At 41.4% G+C, this 20,374-nt stretch overlaps 1 protein-coding gene across 1 annotated transcript in view; it reads left to right on the top strand.

Annotated features, from left to right (window-relative positions):
* The first annotated feature begins 57 nt into the window (after positions 1-57).
* The window catches only part of LOC119727408 (sushi, von Willebrand factor type A, EGF and pentraxin domain-containing protein 1-like), a 44,618-nt gene continuing 24,301 nt past the window's right edge, over positions 58-20,374 (top strand). The window contains exons 1-23 of the mRNA XM_038199273.1: positions 58-147; positions 1,034-1,072; positions 3,087-3,222; positions 6,386-6,525; positions 6,666-6,842; positions 7,682-7,852; positions 8,103-8,351; positions 8,979-9,167; positions 9,869-10,066; positions 10,816-11,010; positions 11,615-11,815; positions 12,346-12,561; positions 12,937-13,037; positions 13,540-13,708; positions 14,274-14,498; positions 15,106-15,297; positions 15,459-15,653; positions 16,675-16,810; positions 17,207-17,325; positions 17,988-18,182; positions 18,456-18,647; positions 19,520-19,720; positions 20,026-20,268. Of these exons, the coding sequence (XP_038055201.1) occupies positions 78-147; positions 1,034-1,072; positions 3,087-3,222; positions 6,386-6,525; positions 6,666-6,842; positions 7,682-7,852; positions 8,103-8,351; positions 8,979-9,167; positions 9,869-10,066; positions 10,816-11,010; positions 11,615-11,815; positions 12,346-12,561; positions 12,937-13,037; positions 13,540-13,708; positions 14,274-14,498; positions 15,106-15,297; positions 15,459-15,653; positions 16,675-16,810; positions 17,207-17,325; positions 17,988-18,182; positions 18,456-18,647; positions 19,520-19,720; positions 20,026-20,268 (3,949 nt within the window). The 5' untranslated portion in view covers positions 58-77. The remainder of the gene's footprint in view (positions 148-1,033; positions 1,073-3,086; positions 3,223-6,385; positions 6,526-6,665; positions 6,843-7,681; positions 7,853-8,102; positions 8,352-8,978; positions 9,168-9,868; positions 10,067-10,815; positions 11,011-11,614; positions 11,816-12,345; positions 12,562-12,936; positions 13,038-13,539; positions 13,709-14,273; positions 14,499-15,105; positions 15,298-15,458; positions 15,654-16,674; positions 16,811-17,206; positions 17,326-17,987; positions 18,183-18,455; positions 18,648-19,519; positions 19,721-20,025; positions 20,269-20,374) is intronic.

Below are 20,374 nucleotides of genomic sequence, written 5' to 3'. Positions count from 1 at the left end.
GCGCATGGCTGATCCCGTGGGTGGCATTGAATAACAGTAGCGCACAAGTCAAGTCCACTTCATAACCAGGTTTCAGGATGGAACCGAAGACAAGTCTAGTCGCTCCGTTCGTTCTGTGTCTGCTACTCGTTTCTCTTCAATCAACGGGTAGGTTTAATTTCACATTATTATTTTTTTATTATGAAACTGATGGAGCACCTCATCTTTTTACTAGATTGTTTTTTATTTCTTCGTAAGGGTGTTAATGTTGTTTATTGGGTTGTTTTGGGGCTGTTGGGGTGTTTGTTTGTTGTTGGGCTGTTGGTTGTTGGGCTGTTTGTTTGTTTGTCTATTTTGGCCAGCTGTAAAACACTAGGACATCGTTTTCCACTAAAACAACATCGACAACCATACAGAAATTGCACAAGAATTGCAACAACCAATATATGGTGCTCGGAGGACATTCCTGCCGATTACATCACATTGGCGCAATTTCAAGCATAATGCATAACGGCATGAGGTGTTGCTTGTTAGTACTCGGGTCAAGGGCAGATGCAGAACTACCAAATTTTAGACAGGGGCGCGGCGGCAAGAGGGCTCGACCGCTCGAGTATTTTTTTCTTCATTTTGTTCAAAAAGGGGAAAGTGATTATTAGTACCGGGTATAGTATCGTGCGCTATTTCAAACTTATATAAGTATGTGTAGCTGATGAGATACGCAACGTTTTTTATTTATTTCCTGAAAATGTCTGCCAAAAAGGTGTTTTCGGTCCTCGGATTAATAAAAATAATCGCCGGCAATGACTCGAGTTGTTTCTGAATGGGTATCTGTCCGCGTTTGGAGTGATTACAAAAAATATCGATGGGAAAGATGGTGCTTCTTAAATCCGATCGGTGCGGCCTCAAATTAAATCTAATAGCTGAAGTTTCACATCAGGAAGTCCTTTCCAGCTGGGAAATTTAAAAAAAGATAGGCTGACATTTTTTTCTCCTAGAAAGATTTTCGAAGAACAGTACTTGAATGTTTACGCCTCCCAATTTTCAACTCTTTCAGAGGCATGCCGTGGAGGTCGAGGTGGCGGAGGAGGTCCACGTGAGTACTTTACAGACGTTCTTGAAAATGTGCTAGGTGTTACAAAGCTAAATAATTGTGTTTATTTTAAATGCCTCAAAGGCGTGGCTATAATAATTATTTATTTAAGACTATTATGTTTCGTATTCAGTAACCTATACGGATTCATCGGGAAACTAATGTCAATGTTTGGATGCGCTTCAACATATCACTACCCGGATGTCCTCGGGAGGGTTACCAAATAGGCCTTATATTATGTTTCGTATCCAGTAGTATCAAAGACAAAAGACTTCAGCAAAACAAGAAGAAAAGAGCCAGAAGGCACACGAAGAAATAATCTGTGTTGAAACCCGTTTCGGGCAGATAGGCGGTATATATCCAGTTACCTATGCGGATTCATCGGAATTGCTCGGATCGATGCGCTTCAACATGACATTTATTAACACTGCGCAGTTCAAGTAGGCCTATCACTACCAGGATGTCCTTGTGGGTTATACAAAATATAGGCTTAATTATCGAAATAATACTATGTTTTTTTTTATTGGTTGATTCTAGATGTTATTTCCTTTGCTCTTCGGAGTGTGAAACTTAACCACCCGGTTTTCCGTTCTTGTTTAGGCGACCTCCTTCCGTAAGGCTCAGTTAACAACCGTTTTCCTTTCCTTGTTTATTTCAGGGTAGGCCTACAAATAATAGGGGTGTTTTATTGCTGGAAATATTTCATGATTTTCCACAATTGTTATTCAGTGTTTGATCTGGCATCAATAGCTGATCATTCAGCGAAACTTAGCAATGTTACAAAAACACGAGGTGCAGGAAGTTTCTCCGGCGAACTCAATTTCCAGAACTTTACGCAAGTGTACATGCAGCACTTAAATATTTTGATGGTCGATGCTTGTGATAAACGTGACTGCCAAATTTACAAACTCCACTTTTGTTTTAAAATAAAAAGTGAAACGGTAGACATTTAACACTGAACTTGAAGACTGACACAAAGTGGACAGTGATACAAATTTCTTGGAGTTCAACTCAAATCACTTAAAGTCTATATATTTGTCAGCGACACCACGAAGTAACACTCATGTAGGCTACAGTACATACCAGTAAAAACTAGCAATCATCTAAAGTTGAACGCCTTCTGAACAACACTTTGCGTCGAAACTGCATAGTCATTTTCAGTTGGGTTTCTCGTTGTGGACACTTGATGTATTGAATTGATTAAATCTGCTGTTTTTCACCCGTTCGTATATTAAATCAACAAGAAATAAGAGAAATAAGATGAGTGTTAGTTCGTGAAACCGGAAAAGTTGCGAATCACGAAGTAGTACGTTTCAATGTATTACAACACTAGGTGAGTGCTTCAGGTCAGCGCGCGATGTGGGAAAGTCGAACTTTTATGTCTAGTTTTGGGTAAACAATCACGTCCATTCTTCCGTAAACAAACACGTCTATTTTTTTAACAGCTGCATTTCCTCATCACGTGGTCCACACAGTACTCGTGAAGCCAATAATGCAAGTAAATGAACACAATGAATAAGCCCCCCTCCCCCCCTTGCACGGTTAACAATGTTTGGGTAAACGAGCATTTTCGTTATTTCAGCATGACAAAACTTGGGGAAAAAAGAACTTTTCATTTTCGTTGTTCAATTCAACAAATTTTTTTCTTTAATAATTGGTTTCCCATACATTGAAAATATGGATCCTCATCTTCAGCACGACTAAGCATCATCATATCATTTGATTTATTAAGTTCAAAATGAAAACGGTTCATTTGAGTAGTTTTATTGTAAATTGTTATAGCATGGAACTTATATGAATGGTATACATTTTGATATGCATGATTGACTGGAGATGTGAAATCATGGCCCAAAAATAAAAGGGACATTTTCCAAACATTGCAAACTCGAAAAGCTGGTGAGACTGAGAAACTGTTGTTTTTTCTTGATTATTATTATTATTTTAACTAAAATTACACTGTATTATTATGTTTTTAATAACTAACTGTTGTTTGTATTTTCTCCGTTTACATACGAAGCTCCGGACAAGCAACCACCAACTTTAGTTCCTGGGACCTGCCCCTCTGCCAAAATGGTGTATGCAGACCCTTTATCATACAGTACGGTTGTCCGCTGGGATGAACCAAGAGCTAGTGACAAAAGCCCACCAATAAGGCGAGTACATAAAAAAAAAAAAAATGATAGCAACTCTTTAACTTCAAATCATCGGAGTAATAACGGGTCGAATATGGGCGCAACCTCGTACCCAGGGTGTCGAGCAGTACGCGCCTATCACTACCTGCTGGAAACCGTGTTGGAAATAAAGTAAGCACTGGGGACGAGGTTGATATGGGCGCGTACTTTGCGTAAGTTTAAAAGTAAACGCAGTCTTTTTTGCTGTCAGGTGACGTTTTTAAGAATCAGGTGACCTCTTTCTTTCGTCAGCTGACGGCATCTGGCCAATCAGATCCCTTCAGTACAGTCGGGCCGGACAATCCGACCATTCAATAAACAAACATGGCGGCGCCCAGAGCAAAATAATGCAAGTGCGTTTTTTGACACGTTTTCCAGCTGCAAAACAGATTTGAAGACGAACAGAGTCAATTGTGTTGGACTTTTAAGCATTATTTTGAAGGAGTGGATGAGATTTGAGGGAGGAAAAATGGCGTTTGCAAGCACAGAAGCTGATATGGCGTAACGCGTTGATACTTACAACAAGTGTATCGTCAGTTTTTACGCGATCTAGTACAATACATTTTCTCCTCGATATATCACTTGTACCGTGTGATTTCGAATATTTTGTTCATACACTACAGTCGTATAAACTCTTCCATCGAATGCTTGTTGAATCAAAATAAGTTGTAAAGTCTCTATTTGAAAATTCGCCAACGAATGACCGTATGCTTTTGCCTAGTTCCGGATAGCCCCACTACACTAGTGTGGCCGGAATGTCAGACAAGTCGACCGTTGAGACAACTCGACTCGGGACAAGTCGACCGTTGAGACAACTCGACCGTTGAGACAGGTCGACCGTTGAGACAACTCGACTCGGGACAACTCGACCGTTGAGACTGCTCGACTTAATGAAAATGAATACACGTGGAGCAGAAAAAGTTGCACAAATCTGTGGCAAGACCAATCACGGGTGCGGCGTGGGCATACTCGATGTACAGAGGGCGTCGCGTCGGGCCGGTGCGCCCCGCCCGCCCGCGAGGACCGGCCCGGGCACGGCACGCGGGCACGTCGACCGGCGCGGCAAATGGGCGCACAGGGCTGGCAAAAACGATGTCACCGTGCACGGTACGGACAAGTTGTCCGGCAAATGGGCGCACAGGCCCGGCAAAAACGATGCCACCGTGCACGGTACGGCCACGTTGACCGGGGATGCGCGCACGTGGCCTTGAAAAAAAACGAACGATGTGCACGGACAATCACGCTGCGCTATATCGGCTCTGTTATATGCAAAAATAAAAACTCATGTGTCATCACTCCCAAATGGCGATCAGCCGCCGTCAAAATCCCCGGTACTATCCCCGAAACTAGGCCCAAAACATGCGAGGCGACTTGTCTCAACGGTCGACTTGTCTTTCCATTTATCGCACATACGGTCGAGTTGTCTCAACGGTCGAGTTGTCTCAACGGTCGACTTGTCCCGAGTCGAGTTGTCTCAACGGTCGACTTGTCTGACCCCCTGTGGCCGTCGGTATGCTGCGCACACTAGTGGGGCTAAGTTCCGGATAGCGCGTGCACTTATGACCCAACTACACGCGCGTTAATCGATTTTGTATGACTTTTTCTGTGCTGGGTGAGTTCGAGCCGTTGCGCTGCAAACAAAAGTTTCAAAATCATTTACGTTTTTTTCTCTTTTTAAAATTTGCTGGAATTCTCTTGAATGAACTATTTTTGGAAAATGAAATAATACTTTTACAGAAAATATGCTTGATTCGGTTGGTTCTGGCTAAAAGAAAGATTTTCTCGCGTGATTTTTTTTTTTTCGCTTGAAGCAGTTTTGATCGATTCGGAACTGATTGAACCGATCCGGAACTAGGAAAAGTGACATCGGTACTTTTGACGTCGTAAAATCAAAACAAAAAGAGCTTAAATTTTGGTCTCTCCATCACTTAAGTTAAACTTTTTAATCAATGTCACTTGAATTCGTGGAGTAGTTGAGCCAAAAGCAGCCGGAATGATGTTTGCTATCCGGAACTAGGAAAACGACTGTACTACAGTCGTTTTCCTAGTACTAGTTCCGGATAGCAAACATCATTCAGGTAGGGAGTCCCAGTGAATTTCATTTTTTAGCGAAAAAAATATTATGCAGTTGGGTAGTCTGAAAATTTAGAACTCTCAATACTTTGTCGTAACTGCACGTGTGATCCGGAACAAGGCATAACAAACGGTCATTCGTTGGCGAATTTTCAATTGTTAAAGACCCTACAACTTATTTTGATTCAGCAAACATTCAATGGAAGAGTTTATACAACTATACTGTATGAACAAATACTTGAAATCACATGGTATGAGTGATGTACTGAGGAGAAAATTTATCGTGATTTTCTACAAACGGTCCAAACATGTCAAAGTGCGAGTCAGAAATCTCGCCGCAATTCCTTTTCTAAAGATTTTATCCACAAGATCTTTGTGTATCAAGAAGATAACATTTTCCTTTTCAAAGTGCATTTCGTCAGAAAAAAAATTATTGGAGACTAATCCAAAAGAGGTAGGTATTTATTTGAAGCGATTCAGAACTAGGAAAAATCCGGAACTAGGATTAAAAATGACTGTATTTCTACGCACTTCTCACCTTTAATTTGTTTGTGACAATGCGCGCGCGTTGCAAGGGTAACCTGCGCAGATTGTGGAGGGTCAACGATACCTCATAAGCCCCTCATCAAGGGACCATACTGCCAAATGATAAAAACATGTATGTCAGAAACTATCGAAAGATGCAAATATCCCAAATACCCCCAATTATTCAAGGAATCAACCATTTGTAATCATTCAGTCTTATAAGTAAGCTCTGAGTTAGCACCAATTGTTGAACTTGTTTGAAATAAATGCAAAAAGTTGACAGCAAGTTGAGATTCCTTTTTTGTTTGGAAAAGATTCCCATATCTGGCCATCACTTGTCACCCTGTGCACAAACCCTATATGAGACAGGTCAGAAGATTTCTAAGTGTTTTCTCAGTAAATACTTCAATATTTTCCCTGCTAAATTAAATTTGACTTTTTAGGACAAATTATCACTTTCTGATGGATAAGGCGATAGGTCACTGAAGGGAAAAATTAGTGATGGCCAGATATGGGAATCTTTCCTTTTTTTGTTTTTTTTTGGCAGTGTGGTGAGAAAAGATGGTGGCCCAGCAAATGGTGGCTACTTCAGTGCCTCTAGGTCACCATACACCATTAGATACTTGGCAAAGGATGATAAGGGCAACAAAAACGACAACCTTTGCACATTCACCATCAGAGTGATAGGTAAGTGTTTTATGACTTAAAGACTGAGATTGCAGTCAGGAAAATTAGCAAAAGATCTTTGGAGTGTTTTGTACCAACTCTCTTCAACTATTACTCTCTTGTTATATGTGCTTTTCTACATTCTCTCTCTTTCTCTTTAGTAAAGAGATGCGGAGTCCACCCACCGGTTGCCTCGGGCGCTGTTTCCTGTTCCCATGGCAACATGTACGGCTCGGAATGTTCCATCAGCTGTTTGAGTGGCTACTCTATCCATGGGGCATCCCGACGCACTTGCCAAGTCAATCGAATGTGGTCCGGTTCTAAACCGAGATGCACACGTAAGAACAAATTAGACAAATTAATTTGTAACGATACATTGTACATTGTTCGATTTCGAAGGAGAAGATAACAATACATGTATTTGCATGATCACTGTGGACTTTGTGTGGAGGAAAGGGGATCCACAGGTATTCAAGGTAGCTTATGTGCCATAACTAAATCAGACCAACTGCACAGGAGGATGTTATGTTTACTTTTATTTTAAGCAATTTTGTCAAAGAAATTAGGATCATTTGCTTTTCAGTTCATGCATTTTGCTTGTTTCCAATGAAAACATCACTCAAAATCCAACGAAGAGTGTTCAAAACCAAACCTGTTGAGGTTTCAGCTTGGTGGACATAACACTTTTCAAGAAAACACAGAAAAAAATATTCACAACCAATTGATCACAAAACATGATTTTGTCCGTAGCACTCTGTATTTATAAAAATCAGTCAGTTGACTGATCGTTGGAAATCACCTACATTTCTAGATTTCTTCTGATATGAATGGCAGCAAGCCAGACAGAATAATTTCACAGGGCGTTTCAACAATCTTTAATCCAAGTAAGCCTTTTGATAATAATTTGGTAAGTTGAATACAAATGAAAATGGAAAATCCAAATGATCCTGTATCGTGCCATTAACATACTGATCTATTATTTTAAGATTAGCTTTTTATACACCCTGTGCACTTGGTCAGGAGCCTTAGCACCAATCTGTGAGTTGTATGTTTCCAAAATAGATTTGATTTTGCTTTGCATGGTGACGGGGAGACTTGGGAGAAAAATCACGCAAAACAAGTGACTCTAAAGATGCATAGTACTTGTCTGTAAATGTGGTTTTTGTTTATATTCCAGCAATTCAGTGTCCATCTCTACCTGGGACTTCCTGCACAAACGGCAACAACTACAACAGCATCTGCACCCACTTATGCCCTCGTCCTGGCTACAGCTTTGCCCCAGGACAGAGTGGCACCAGGGTCTGCCGAGCTGATCGCTCATGGACTGGTTCACCCCCAACATGTGTAGGTCAGTGATCAGTCTCATGCTCACTTAATCTGAATAAAGTTCCAAATATGACTGCTTCTTTTTTGTCAAAGTGTGGGGAAAAAATATGTAAGTTTCCAATAAGAATTTAAGGAGAGGGCATCTGAAGACTTGGATTAATTAGGCTATTGAGAGATGTTGCTTTTTCAAGACACCCGTAGGACTAATAATGAGTCAAGCATTGATATGAAGCATGCTGTGCGTATCAAGGCTTTATCGTTGTACTTTGCAGATGTGCAAGATCCAACACTGACCTGCCCAGACACCATCAGAACTTTCGCGGCTGCGTCTCAGACATCTGCAAATGTCCCCTGGGACCTGCCCCAAGTGAGTGACAACTCTGGAGTCGACATCATCCCTGAGCTGACAACAGGTCTGCCGCCTGGCTCGTTGTTCAGTCGAGGGTCTCACGCCATCAGTTACCGGGCTCAAGATGAAGCAGGAAACACTGCAACATGCTCGTTCTCTATCATTGTCCAAGGTAAGAGAGTGACCTGAATATCATTGGATGTTATATAATCATACACACTATACAAGCCCAAAATAGAAAATGGAAAAGAAAAATTGGTTGTCTGCGTAAGCAATTCAGTGTCATATTCCAGTCCAGCATGTAAACCAGGAGTGAGATTTTTCAGGATTTGTCCTGATTTCAGAATTTTTTGTCAGGATTTTTTGGCAGGGTTTTTCTGGATTTCAGGATTTTTAACAAATACCTTTTAAAGTTGTTTTTACCTTTGAATGTTTAATATAGAACAAATGAAATGAGTATGGTAAGGGGTGCCTTTAGGCAAATATAAACATATATCATAGACCTTACATTGCTCTGGGGCCTTCAGCTGCCCCCAAACTCTCTGCCGAATGCCAATTATTTTGTGTTTTTTTAATTTCACCCCAATCACACCCCTGGTAAACTTGGTAAATGTTTTATATTGTATAAGGTAATGCGCACCCCCTTGCCCTTGCTGACACCTGTAGATGTCTGTGCGTACAGCTTAATTTGAGTGTGGCACATTCCAAACTAATGTGACTTAAACATGATATCTAACTATCTGACTTGCACATGGTTTCACACCGTGTCTAACTTACCCTTGAACCTTTGTCATTGCAGTGATCCAGTGTGCAGATCTCTCCTACCTCACTGGTCAGAGGAGGACGTGTTCATCACAGTTCAACTACGGCTCTGTCTGTCAGTTTGAATGTCGGTCAGGCTTTGTGTTGACCGGTGGTCAGGCGAGTATTGAATGTCAGAGACAAGGAGATACAGGAGTGTGGAGTGCACAGCAGCCAACCTGCCAAGGTCAGTACAAGAATACAGCACTGTAGAATTGTAACATACGATAATAAATTGACTGCATGTGGTAAGCCAGCCGTGTGTATGTGTGAGTATGGCTGTATTGTAAAAGTATCAAAAGATTTTGAATGAAGACATTGACAAGATGGTGAACTGCAAACATAAGGCTCAGTTGGTAGAGCATTGGAACAGCGATCCAGTGTTAGCAGGTTCACTTCCCACTGCAGTCAATTTCTTTGTCTAACTTTAAAATATTAGAAGATCTTATGCCTTAACTTGAGTGAAAAATGAAGTACGTGAACAGGCCTAGATTTTTTTTTTTTACTCTGTTGACATTCAAAAAATGTTAATATATCACTGTTTTTATGTTTAAAAGTAAGTTGTAGAAACATCGTAGATTACATTTTCAACTTTTGTGAAGTCACAGGTTGAATCTAGTCAATTAGTCAACACGCCAAATTTTTAATCTGTCAATCATACTTTTGAGGTGACTTTGCTGACCACAGTTCATATTGGGATCTCCATAAAGAGTGTATATTATGCCTATAACTATCATAATGATGTACATTATGGTTTCACTGTTCAAATGTATTACTCGTGATGAAAAACACTTGTGTTTTAATGTAAACACCAATGTGAATGCTTTGGGAGCCTTTTGCTGTTAAGATGTTTACACTGTTGTATATTGCAATTGTCCATATTTGTAGCTGTAACCTGCACTGCGTTGACCGCACCAGTCAACGGTGGATTTTTCAACAATATCACCTGCTCGACAGCCTATGGCTCTTGGTGTCGGTTCACTTGCGACGACGGGTACCAGCTGACTGGCAGTGGAGTGCGTCGCTGTCTGGCACAGCCTGGAGCGGCTGAGGGATACTGGGATGGCTATGAGGCTCGCTGCGAAGGTACGTACGTGCTTCACATCTAATCATGGCACGGTAATGACCAATTACTGTGCACATTGTTTTATCATTCGTTCCGGTAAATATTACAGTCACAAGTTCAGTCTGCTACAAAATGCGATAATAAGGATTTCAAAACCTTTGAAAAAAGAAATCACCAGTTTTGAGGCCATTTCATGAAGACTTCAATCTTAGTTTACATATTTCATGCCTCTATAGTACACACATTTTGGGCAAAAGTGCATTTCCATGAAACGCTACGGTAACTTTATCAACTTTGTATATAAGTTGTCTTGTAATTGAGTCATTTTATATATTAACGGTCCAAAGTTTGACATTTTCATGTCCTGTTGACCTTGGTACTTTGGAATTTGCCATTCAGATATCTTTAAGAATGACTTCAAACAATTTTTTTTTTGGGGGGGGGGTTCATTTTTCCATTCAATTACACAAGGAGGACGCATAAGGAGTGCATCCACAATTATTGAAAACATTGATGTCGGGACAATTAGAAATAAAGTGGACCCAAATTTATAGCATGACCGATATACACACAAGCTTTGACACTATAATTTCTTATGTGTCATTAAATATCTAAAGTATTTTATTGCCCGGTGCAATCAAACACGATGTGAGCCAATCTTGGCATGTGATGGAAGCAGTCTTGTCAGTCTTTTGCATTTTCCTCTCTGAGGCCGTATTTTCTAAGCACTAGTGTTGACTAAATTTCAACTTTCTTTCTCTCTATTCAGTGCAAACCTGTCCACGAGCCTACATCCCTGTTAATGGTTACATCAGCAACTCCCAGGATTGCCCAGCTACTGATCAGATCCCAGCAGGGACTACATGCCGCTACGCCTGCCAACCAGGCCATGTACTGACTGGGTCTACTGAGGTGACGTGTGGCAACGATGGAAACTGGAACTCGGCCTTCCCATACTGTCAAGGTAAAGGAAATTATAACTATTGATCAATGTTTGTAACTTGGATAGCACTATTAAGCATTTACTTGGAATTCCAAAGTTTTTCCAACAAACAGAATGGAAGAAATTTTTCCATCAGACTTTTATGAAAAATTAACTTGAGTTTTCAAACAAATTTGAAGAATTTTTTTCAACAGAATTGAAGAATTGTTTCCATCAGACTATTATGAAAAATTAACTTCAGTTTTCAAACAAAATATTCAGGAATCTGAAGACATGTTTATCTTTAGACTGTATCTTTGTGGTAGTGTGACCTGTTTGCCGGTTTAGCTGGAGTGATGTTTTGAAGCTTAACGCCTAGTATTCCAACTCAAATATTATTTTGCTTAGAGCAAATTTGTTGATAAAAAGAGCAAATTGTAATTCTTTTTTTTTAAGTTTAGTTTTTGTTTCTTGAGCGTCCGTAACTTGTTGTTCGTGATTGAGTAGTTATGTTAAAAGCTTTGCTCTGATAAATGTTAGACAATGCAAAATGTTTTGATATATAATATTTAACTAAGTATGTAAAACCATCAACTTTTCACCAGTTTTAATATTTATATCTTGTCAATATTTTCTTTGCTTGCAGTTATCACCTGTGACAGCAGTGAACTGCCCTCACCACAAAACGGCTTCAAGAATGGCTGCCCCCACGCAGAGGAAACCTACAGCACGACGTGCACGCTGGGTTGCAATCTGGGCTACATGCCCACCCAGCCTACTTACGTCATGTGTACTGACGACGGGAATGGCACGGCAACGTGGGATGCCAACACGATCATGTGCGAAGGTATGTAAGGATATGTGACTCATCCAGTATACAGTTCTTATTGACTTCATGCGCAAGTACCCCCTCAACGATTACAAAGAGAGAGTTGGGGAAGACCACTGTGTGGGACTCACAGACGCATTGCCGTCGTACCCCTGATGCTCACGCAAGGATGCTACGGGTGTGTGCAGAATTGGATTAAAATTAGCTGCGCATACTTTGGGCAATACGCGACCAACCAGTAGGCGTACGTGGTGTATCCCTGCATTGGGTCTATTGGAAATGGTCACAATGCGCGAACTACTGTTCGTACTCGGAGTCCATCATCAAGAAGTTCAGGATGACATTTTGGCCATCATTTGACAAGAGATGTTGGCATGTAACTTTCACAGTGCAAGCAAGTTAATCACAAATCGACCACTAGTGGACTAATTGGTCCTTGCCTGATGTTTAATATGCTTTGCTTTTGCTTGAAATAAACTGCCCCTTGGCCTAGTAACCAGACTTCACTGCATGCCTCAATCATCCAATTTTGCCTGGTTTACACACAGCCGTCCAGTGTGATCCACTGGAGATGCCTGGTACACCAGGCTACCAACCTTTGTCCTGCACACTCAATGGAGTGGCAGTGACGGATACAGACCAGAGGCAGAGTTACATCACCGTCTGTGTGGCGTCATGTGACCTGGGATTCACCAGTAGCGGCTCAGCGAGTCGTACATGTCAGCTGAACGGCCAATGGGATGGTGTCCCTCTACAGTGCACAGGTACGTTCTTTTCGACATTTCTGTTTTACATGATTGATACCCCACATTTTTTGTTTGTTTTTAAATATCAACAGATATATTTCCACCCACTTTGTTTCTATATCAACAGATGTAACTCCGCCCAATTTGTATGTTTCCATTATCAACAGATATAACCCACCCACTTTATATGTTTCCAATATCAACAGCCCCACCCACTTTGCATGTTTTCAGTATGAACAGATATACCCCACCCACTTTGTATGTTTCCAATATCAACAGCCCCACCCACCTTGTATGTTTTCAATATCAACATAGACAACCCCATCCACTTTATATGTTTCCTATATCAACAGATATAACCCCACCCACTTTGTATGTTTTCTATATCTACAGATATAACCCCACCCACTTTGACATGCCCACCTGACATCACGCTGTTTGCAGGACGGGGGACCAGCTTTGCAGTTGTGGGCTACGGGTGGGAACCACTCACAGTAAGGAGGAGTTGTTTCCCAAACAAGATCAATGCCATTTTGTTCCCTTTTAGAATCCCACCCTCTCTTGGTTGCCCAAAGTCAGTTTCAATGGCTGTTACATATTTAAACACAATTTAAACAGCAAAAAAAAAAAACCCCAAAATAAATGTACTTTAGCAACAGCTGTTATACTGTGTATGTTCTATAACTGTGCATCGTTGTCACTTTTTTTCAAATACATGTAGACATATTGATCAAAATTGCATAATAAGTTATTTGTAATTGAGACTTTGGTGTAGTACCAACTTGATTTGCAGTAGCTATTGTTGCAAAGTGAGTAGTCTGAGAGCTAAACTTCAGGTAGTACTTCCATAGTATTACCGAATAGTTGGGTGATAGTACAATAGTTGCGTGTACTTCCTTTACGTGTATGAACATTGACCAATGAAGAAGCATATGCATGTTCGGCTCATATATGTATAAGGTGTAATAATGATGTATACATTTCTGAATCATTTAGGCCATGGACGCCAGTGGTAACATCATTGCGACACTGGTTAGCATCAATGGCCAGCCAGTACCAGCAAATAGGAGTTCTATATTCCACGAAGGGACATATAGCCTGGTCTATAGTGCAGAAGATGGCAGCAATAACGAAGCTGTGTGCAGTGTCGTAGTGAATGTCTTGGGTAACAACAATATCTTTGAAGAATATTTGGTCATGTAAATTTCTAGTAGTTTGACTTACCACTAGCCCAGTAACTGATTGTGTGCAGTTTTGCAGTCGATTCCCTAAAAAGTCCATCACAAGTCAGTCACAATGAAGTCGCATTGGATGAAGATTGAAAAGGAATGTGTTTGTGACTAGTTCTCTGCAATAGCTTGTGATTGTGACTTGGTGCCCACTTTTACCTCGTTTTGCCTCATTTGAGCCCATATCACCTCATTCTACCCCATTTTACCCAAAAGTACCCCATTCGTACCCCAACAATCACCAGATATTAATGCTGCCATGTATGGCACAGTGCTCACCCCATTTATCTTAGTTTACCCCATTTTACCCCATTTTATCCCGTTCATGCAACAGTCGCCAGGTGCCCGCCGTTGTACGGTCCCCAGAACAGTGAGACCAGTCTGGTGTCGGGCCAAGGGGAATGTGATAATGCTGCTGTGTTTGGCTCAGTATGCATCCCATTAACCCCGTTTATCCCATTTTACCCCAGTTTATATCATTTTTTCCCGTTCATGCAACAGTCGCCAGGTGCCCGCCGTTGTACGGTCCCCAGAACAGTGAGACCATTCTGGTGTCGGGCCAAGGGGGATGTGATAATGCTGCTGTGTTTGGCTCAGTGTGCAACATCAGCTGTGAGGAAGGTTACACACTGTCAGATGGCAGCCAACAAGTTACAGCTGAGTGCGTCAAGAACATAGCGTCGTCCACAGTGGGTTATTGGCAGAGCCCATCGGTACAGTGTGTCCGTAAGTATATGCTCAAGCATCTGAAGTTTGCATTTTTGTGCATTTAAAGACATATGGGCTCCGTGCGCAAACAAAAGAGAGCGCCCTTTTACCTAGCAACGACGTCCCATGGGCAGGGCACATACATTTCGCTTGTTGACGAACGCGCACCGTTCTTTGTTTGTGACACATGTACACCAGGGGATTTGTACTATGTACACGCAGTGGCCGTGCTTCGCGGCAAGATATTGCAGTCAGGCAAGATGGCGTCGTTCGGTCACTCCCCACTGTACTTTCTTTGCCGGTAAGGGGGTACTTGTGAACGGAGCGGATAGCATCGTTTACATTTATCCCAAAAGTAACCTACCAAATTATTACAAAAAAGCTTAATTGGATTAAAGATCGCACTGGTACTTAACACACTGTGGAAGTATTCCGTCTGGCTTGCTGTCATCTAGAAGATTTTTTTATAAGGAACAATAAGCCATCAAAACATGTGAAACTTCTGGAGACTAGTTATTGGTTACGTTTATTTATATCAGAATAGTAGTGTCCATTGGAAGATTGTGAACCAGCCTTATATCTTGAATTCAAATCAATCTTCTTCTTCATTGTTTTTCTTTACCAGCCAACACATGCCAAGTACCAGCCATTCCTAATGGCTACATATCAGGCTGCAGTGGCCAGGAGGTGGATTACCAGTCATCCTGCGCCTTTGTGTGTAATCCTGGTTACCGTAGCAACCATACATCCCAGAGTAGGACCATGAGGACTTGTCTGGCCGATGGGACGTGGACCGGAGTGCAACCAGTTTGTGAAGGTAAGGCAAGACTAAACGAGCTTTGTTAAAGTTGTTTAAGAAGTTTAAGCAATGTAAAAGATTTGTTGGTTATTTAGAAGTGTGGATGGTGCTTCGATGCACAAGATATCATTTTGTATCACATCAAAGTACAAGTGATCCAATGTTATTCTTCATTGCAGCTGTTGTATGTAATGGCTTACTGAATCTGACCCACGGCACAGTGCAACCAAGTGACTGCTCTTCCCAGGCTGAACTTCCTTACAACACTCTGTGTACATTCACATGTGATGATGGATTCTCTCTCAGTGGTCCATACAGTAAGGTGTGTACTGACCGAGGAGTGTGGAGCGATGCACGCCCAGTCTCTTGCTCAGGTAAACTCAATGTGTAGCAATCTTGGGTTTTTTATGTTGAGGTTGCCTTAGCAAGGCTAGCCCATGAAGCATTCTCAGATTTTGGTGGTAATTTATGATAAGAAAAATATTTACTTCCAATGGTGATACTTCAGCAAAGCTGTGACTGATTTCGCGAAACCTTATGCAATGGTGTATCTCCATTTGCGTCCAAATTTATTGCGTAAGTTGCGCATTATTTCATTCCATGCAACATTTTAGTTATGACACATTTCACTAAAGTTTCATAGGGCGTAAGTCTGCGGCCTAAGCAACAAATTATGGCGTAATTTACGCAATCATTTTGGGTGGCATACGTTGTGGTGTTAAGGGACTGAAAATTTGACTGGCTAATCCTGATTGTCGAGTCTGTCATTGTTCAACTTAATTATCAAGGTTGATAGAAGCCATTCACCACTTTATGTTTGAAGTAAATGAAGTGCTCTTTTACCCATGATGACATAATTCCAAAGAAAGTCGGACAAAACTATTGTCAATATAGCATGCGGAGGTGATTAACACCCGCTTTGTGTCCAAACAGGAAATATACCCAGACGTCCCCCGTAAATGCTGTGATTATCCGTGTTTAAATAATTTAAAACATTACGCAGCTACACCAAGTTTTGTGAAACTGTTAGTTTATTGCGCAACTGCGGAACAAATTTGTTGCTAAATCTCACTCATGGTGTAAAGTTCCGTAATGTTTTGTGGAATTGGCTGCAGGCTCTGTGCAGATATAAAGATCTTAGCTTTTTATGTTTGTAGGTCAAATGTTGAATAGACTGAGCCATTAAGCCCCGCCCCATGATGCTGTAACCAATCATAACTATGTATGTACGTACGACAGGCGCAGTTACAGAACATGCAGTGTGGCATGTGAGAATCGCATGTGCATATGTTGTTGCTGTGCGTTGTCTTATGTACAAATTGCCAGCGTTTACATTAGTAGTCTCATGTTGTCACACAAGAAGCCACGTAATATTTTCTTTGTTTTTCTTTCTAGACTATCAGCCACCAGTCTTCACGGACAACTGCCCCGTGTATGTCAATCAAATTGCACCGGCCAACATGAGACAAGCTATTGTCACTTTCCAAACGCCACAGGCCACAGATAACTCTGGGGATGTTACAGTGACAAGGTCTGTATTCAAAAAGTATGATGGTAAAGCTTACTGAGAGGATGGGTACTTTTACCATTTTAGGTTGAGTGCAAACAGCCAAGAAAAGTTACCTCTTGGTTATCTTTCTTAAGTCCAGTGGTTACTTTTACCAACCAACTTTTGACAAAATAGAGAGCGCCTGATTGCGGGGATACATGTTTATTGCCCAGATTGGTTCCTTTAGCCAAGGTCTTGGTAAAAAATTGTACATGTCAAAAGTCTAAGTGCAGACACTGGTAAGATTTTGCGCATTCAGTCTCAGTTAAATCTTTAAAAAAAAAACGAACATGGCTTTAGTGTAGCTTGAAGAACTTAAATGCAAGATCCTATGCTGTATTTGACATTGAGAAAATCTTCCTTTATTTTTATATGCAGTCAAGACCCAAGCCTCGGTTCAGGTTCTTCATTCCTTGAGGGTACAACTCGTCTGATATACACTGCTACAGATGCTGCCATGAACAGCAGACGCTGTGATGTGTACGTCACTGTACAAGGTAAGAGGCTCATTCAAAAGTGAACGCGAACGTACATTTTTGATGTCACAAGTTTTAACACTGCAAGGTGGCAAAAGTTGAACACATATCAACTCTGTGCACTTGGTCCAAACATATCATTCAGTGCATGGGGAATGCATTGCTCATTTTGCTTGTGACAGGTTTCAATGAATTTGAAAGAGTACAGGCTGGTTCATGATCGGCGGAAAAGTGAATGCAAAGGCAAATTTTTGTCTTCACGACAGGTTTCCACACTGTAAGTTCACAAAAGCTGAACACATATCAACTCTGGCAAAATTCGCAGTGAATTTTCCGATATAAAATTCACTTCTCATTCGCTATCGCGTATGTATATGAACCATCCTTACTAAATATGTGAACAATTGTACAATGTACAAGGCGCCGCCCCATTGGAAAATCACGCTGAGCATCCTTACAAATACAAACATTGAAACAGTTTTTTAAAGGACTAAGAACCAGAACATACACAGAAGAGAAGCAATGAAGTTTTGTAAATTAACTTGTGGAATGTCATATCCAAGCAGTTTTCTAAAGGTTTTCACGTTAGTTGATGTAATGTTATTCAGCATGTAAATTCCTCCCAGAATTCCACCTGTATCCCTTTATATTTCCATTCCTTCTTTAACCCTTGCCCTTCACAGTTCTGCGCTGTCGCCCTCTACAAGCCCCTGCCAGTGGTTCCTTGGTCCAGTGCCCCAGTAACATCTACGGAGCCAGTTGCAGCTTTGCCTGCAATGCAGGCTATGACCTGGATGGTCCTAGTAGTAGGACCTGTGAGAGGGTGAACAGTGGACAGATGCAAGTGGAGTGGTCTGGGACAAGCCCAAGATGTCTACGTAAGCAGCTCATCATAAGTCATTATTATAAAATGCTCTCCAGTGCACAGACTGAAGAGAGAAATTTATGCGTGAAGCATTATTATGTACTTATCATGCATCCAAAAGTGTGTGGTTACATAGTAGAGATTGTGGTTAACATGTGATCATCTCATCTTGAGAGGAACAAGGCATCTTTATAACATTGTCTTTATGTTGTGGTATATGTTGGAATGAAATATATTAATCGCAGTTTTAATGTCCTCATCGATTTCGTTTCATTGTTTTTTTCAGCGATCACTTGCCTGGCCCTGGCTGACCGGCTCCCTGCTATACGCTCGGGTTGCTTTCAGTACCCACCAGCAACTGAAGTACTGGGCACCACTTGCAGCTGGTACTGTCCTTATGGCTACGGTGGAGTTGGTTCCCAGCAGTCTATGTGTCTAGCAAATAGCACGTGGGATGTAGTTGACTTCTCCTGTGAAGGTATGTGAGGTGATAATGTCACAAGTTTGTTACAGTAAGACTCAATTGCCATTGTGACTGTCTGTCTGCTATGCATGTAGACGGCACGGATATAACCTGTGCTCACGCATCAGTTTGATTACATAGTACATTGCCAATTTTTACCCTCTTTCAGAGTTAAGTAATCGTGCGTGATTTGATTGGAAGAGTATTGCTGAACACGGATGTGCCATTTGTCTGCGTTTCAAAACAGGATTAGCCACCGATATGAGGTTTTTTATCTTTTGGATTACTGTTTTTTATTGGTAACAGTGCCAATAATTAAGCATATGCGTATGTGTACACGATGCAGTACAACTGAAATCGCGATAATGGTTCAGATGTGAAACCTCTCTACTGTTGGTACACATTCAGGTGCTCCATAGCTCAGTTAAAGTGACCCAAGGGGCACATTGCATGGTGCTGTTTAATGGTTGGTTTACAGAAAAAAACTGTTTTCAACTTTTAGCAGAAAGCTTGTGCTATTCAGTGTCTTAGCTTAGGCCTGCAACTGCTTTTGTGTGCATGGAGAATTGTATTGTTGCATCAATATTTAAAGCAAATTCAGCCTCTGAAGTTCAGCATAAAAGTTGCTGTGATTACTGCTTACAGTTTCTTGAGAAATGGATGATGGTTGTGTGAGCAAGAGACATGTGTTTGTAAGGGCTGTGATATTGGCCCAAGGTAATGAATATTGCATCTTTCATATCATATCTGCTACTATTTCCACACATAGTGTAGTTGTCCAGCTCTAGTGCCCTCTGCTGGTATGGAGATATCTCCAGCTATTTGCCTGACTTCCCCAACCTTCAATGACAACTGTCTATAATATATCTGTTTCTATTTCCACACAGAACGTAGTTGTCCAGCTCTAGTGCCCTCTGCTGGTATGGAGATATCTCCAGCTATTTGCCTGACTTCTCCAACCTTCAACGATAACTGTTTCCTGCGTTGCTCACAGTCAGGCTACAGGGTGGATCCTCCGTCCTATGACTTCATCCGTTGCCTGGGTAACGGGGATTGGTCACGTGACAGCACTGCATTCACTTGTGTTGGTAAGATTCTGTTAAAGGGTTAACCCTAAACCAGTCTACAACACTTGATGGCGATGAATTCACTGTAAAATGAAGATTTCAGTGAGTGGGCTGTTCACGCATGTTGAAACCGCATGGTGCTGCCCCTGTTGGATATTTTCGGTACATGCCTATACATTTACATGGCTGGAATTTTTCAGTCAATTAGCGAAGGTTAAATTGAATAGCTTGTGACTTGACTTTAGACTGGAGGACTTGTGATAGATCAGTGAACTTGTGTGGACTTAACTATCACTCAGGAAGTCTTTCATCGTCCATCATTTCAGATTACGAGGTTCCCCAGTTCACTTCATGCCCGTTGGATTTCATCGAATACACACCACAAGGCGCAACCGAAGCCACTGTGACGTGGACTGTGACAGCAACAGACAACTCAGGAGTAACACCCTCCATAGCCTGCAATATCCAACAACCAGCGACGCTGCCAGTAGGGGAACACTCACTCAGGTGTACGGCTACCGACGGCGCAGGGAACCAGGCAAACTGTGACTTTGAAGTCCAAGTTACAGGTGTGTCATCACATTTTTTGAAACACAAATTTCAAGGACTGTGTTATTAGTTCCCCTGTACATGGTTTGGTCTGATGGGGTATGGAAGGCTTGGGGCATTAATCCT

Source organism: Patiria miniata, unplaced genomic scaffold, assembly GCF_015706575.1.
Source record: "Patiria miniata isolate m_02_andy unplaced genomic scaffold, ASM1570657v1 HiC_scaffold_20, whole genome shotgun sequence".
In the NCBI taxonomy this organism is placed as follows: domain Eukaryota; kingdom Metazoa; phylum Echinodermata; class Asteroidea; order Valvatida; family Asterinidae; genus Patiria; species Patiria miniata.
Note: the sequence above shows the minus strand (reverse complement) of the source record. Positions and strands in the feature narration are given on the sequence as shown.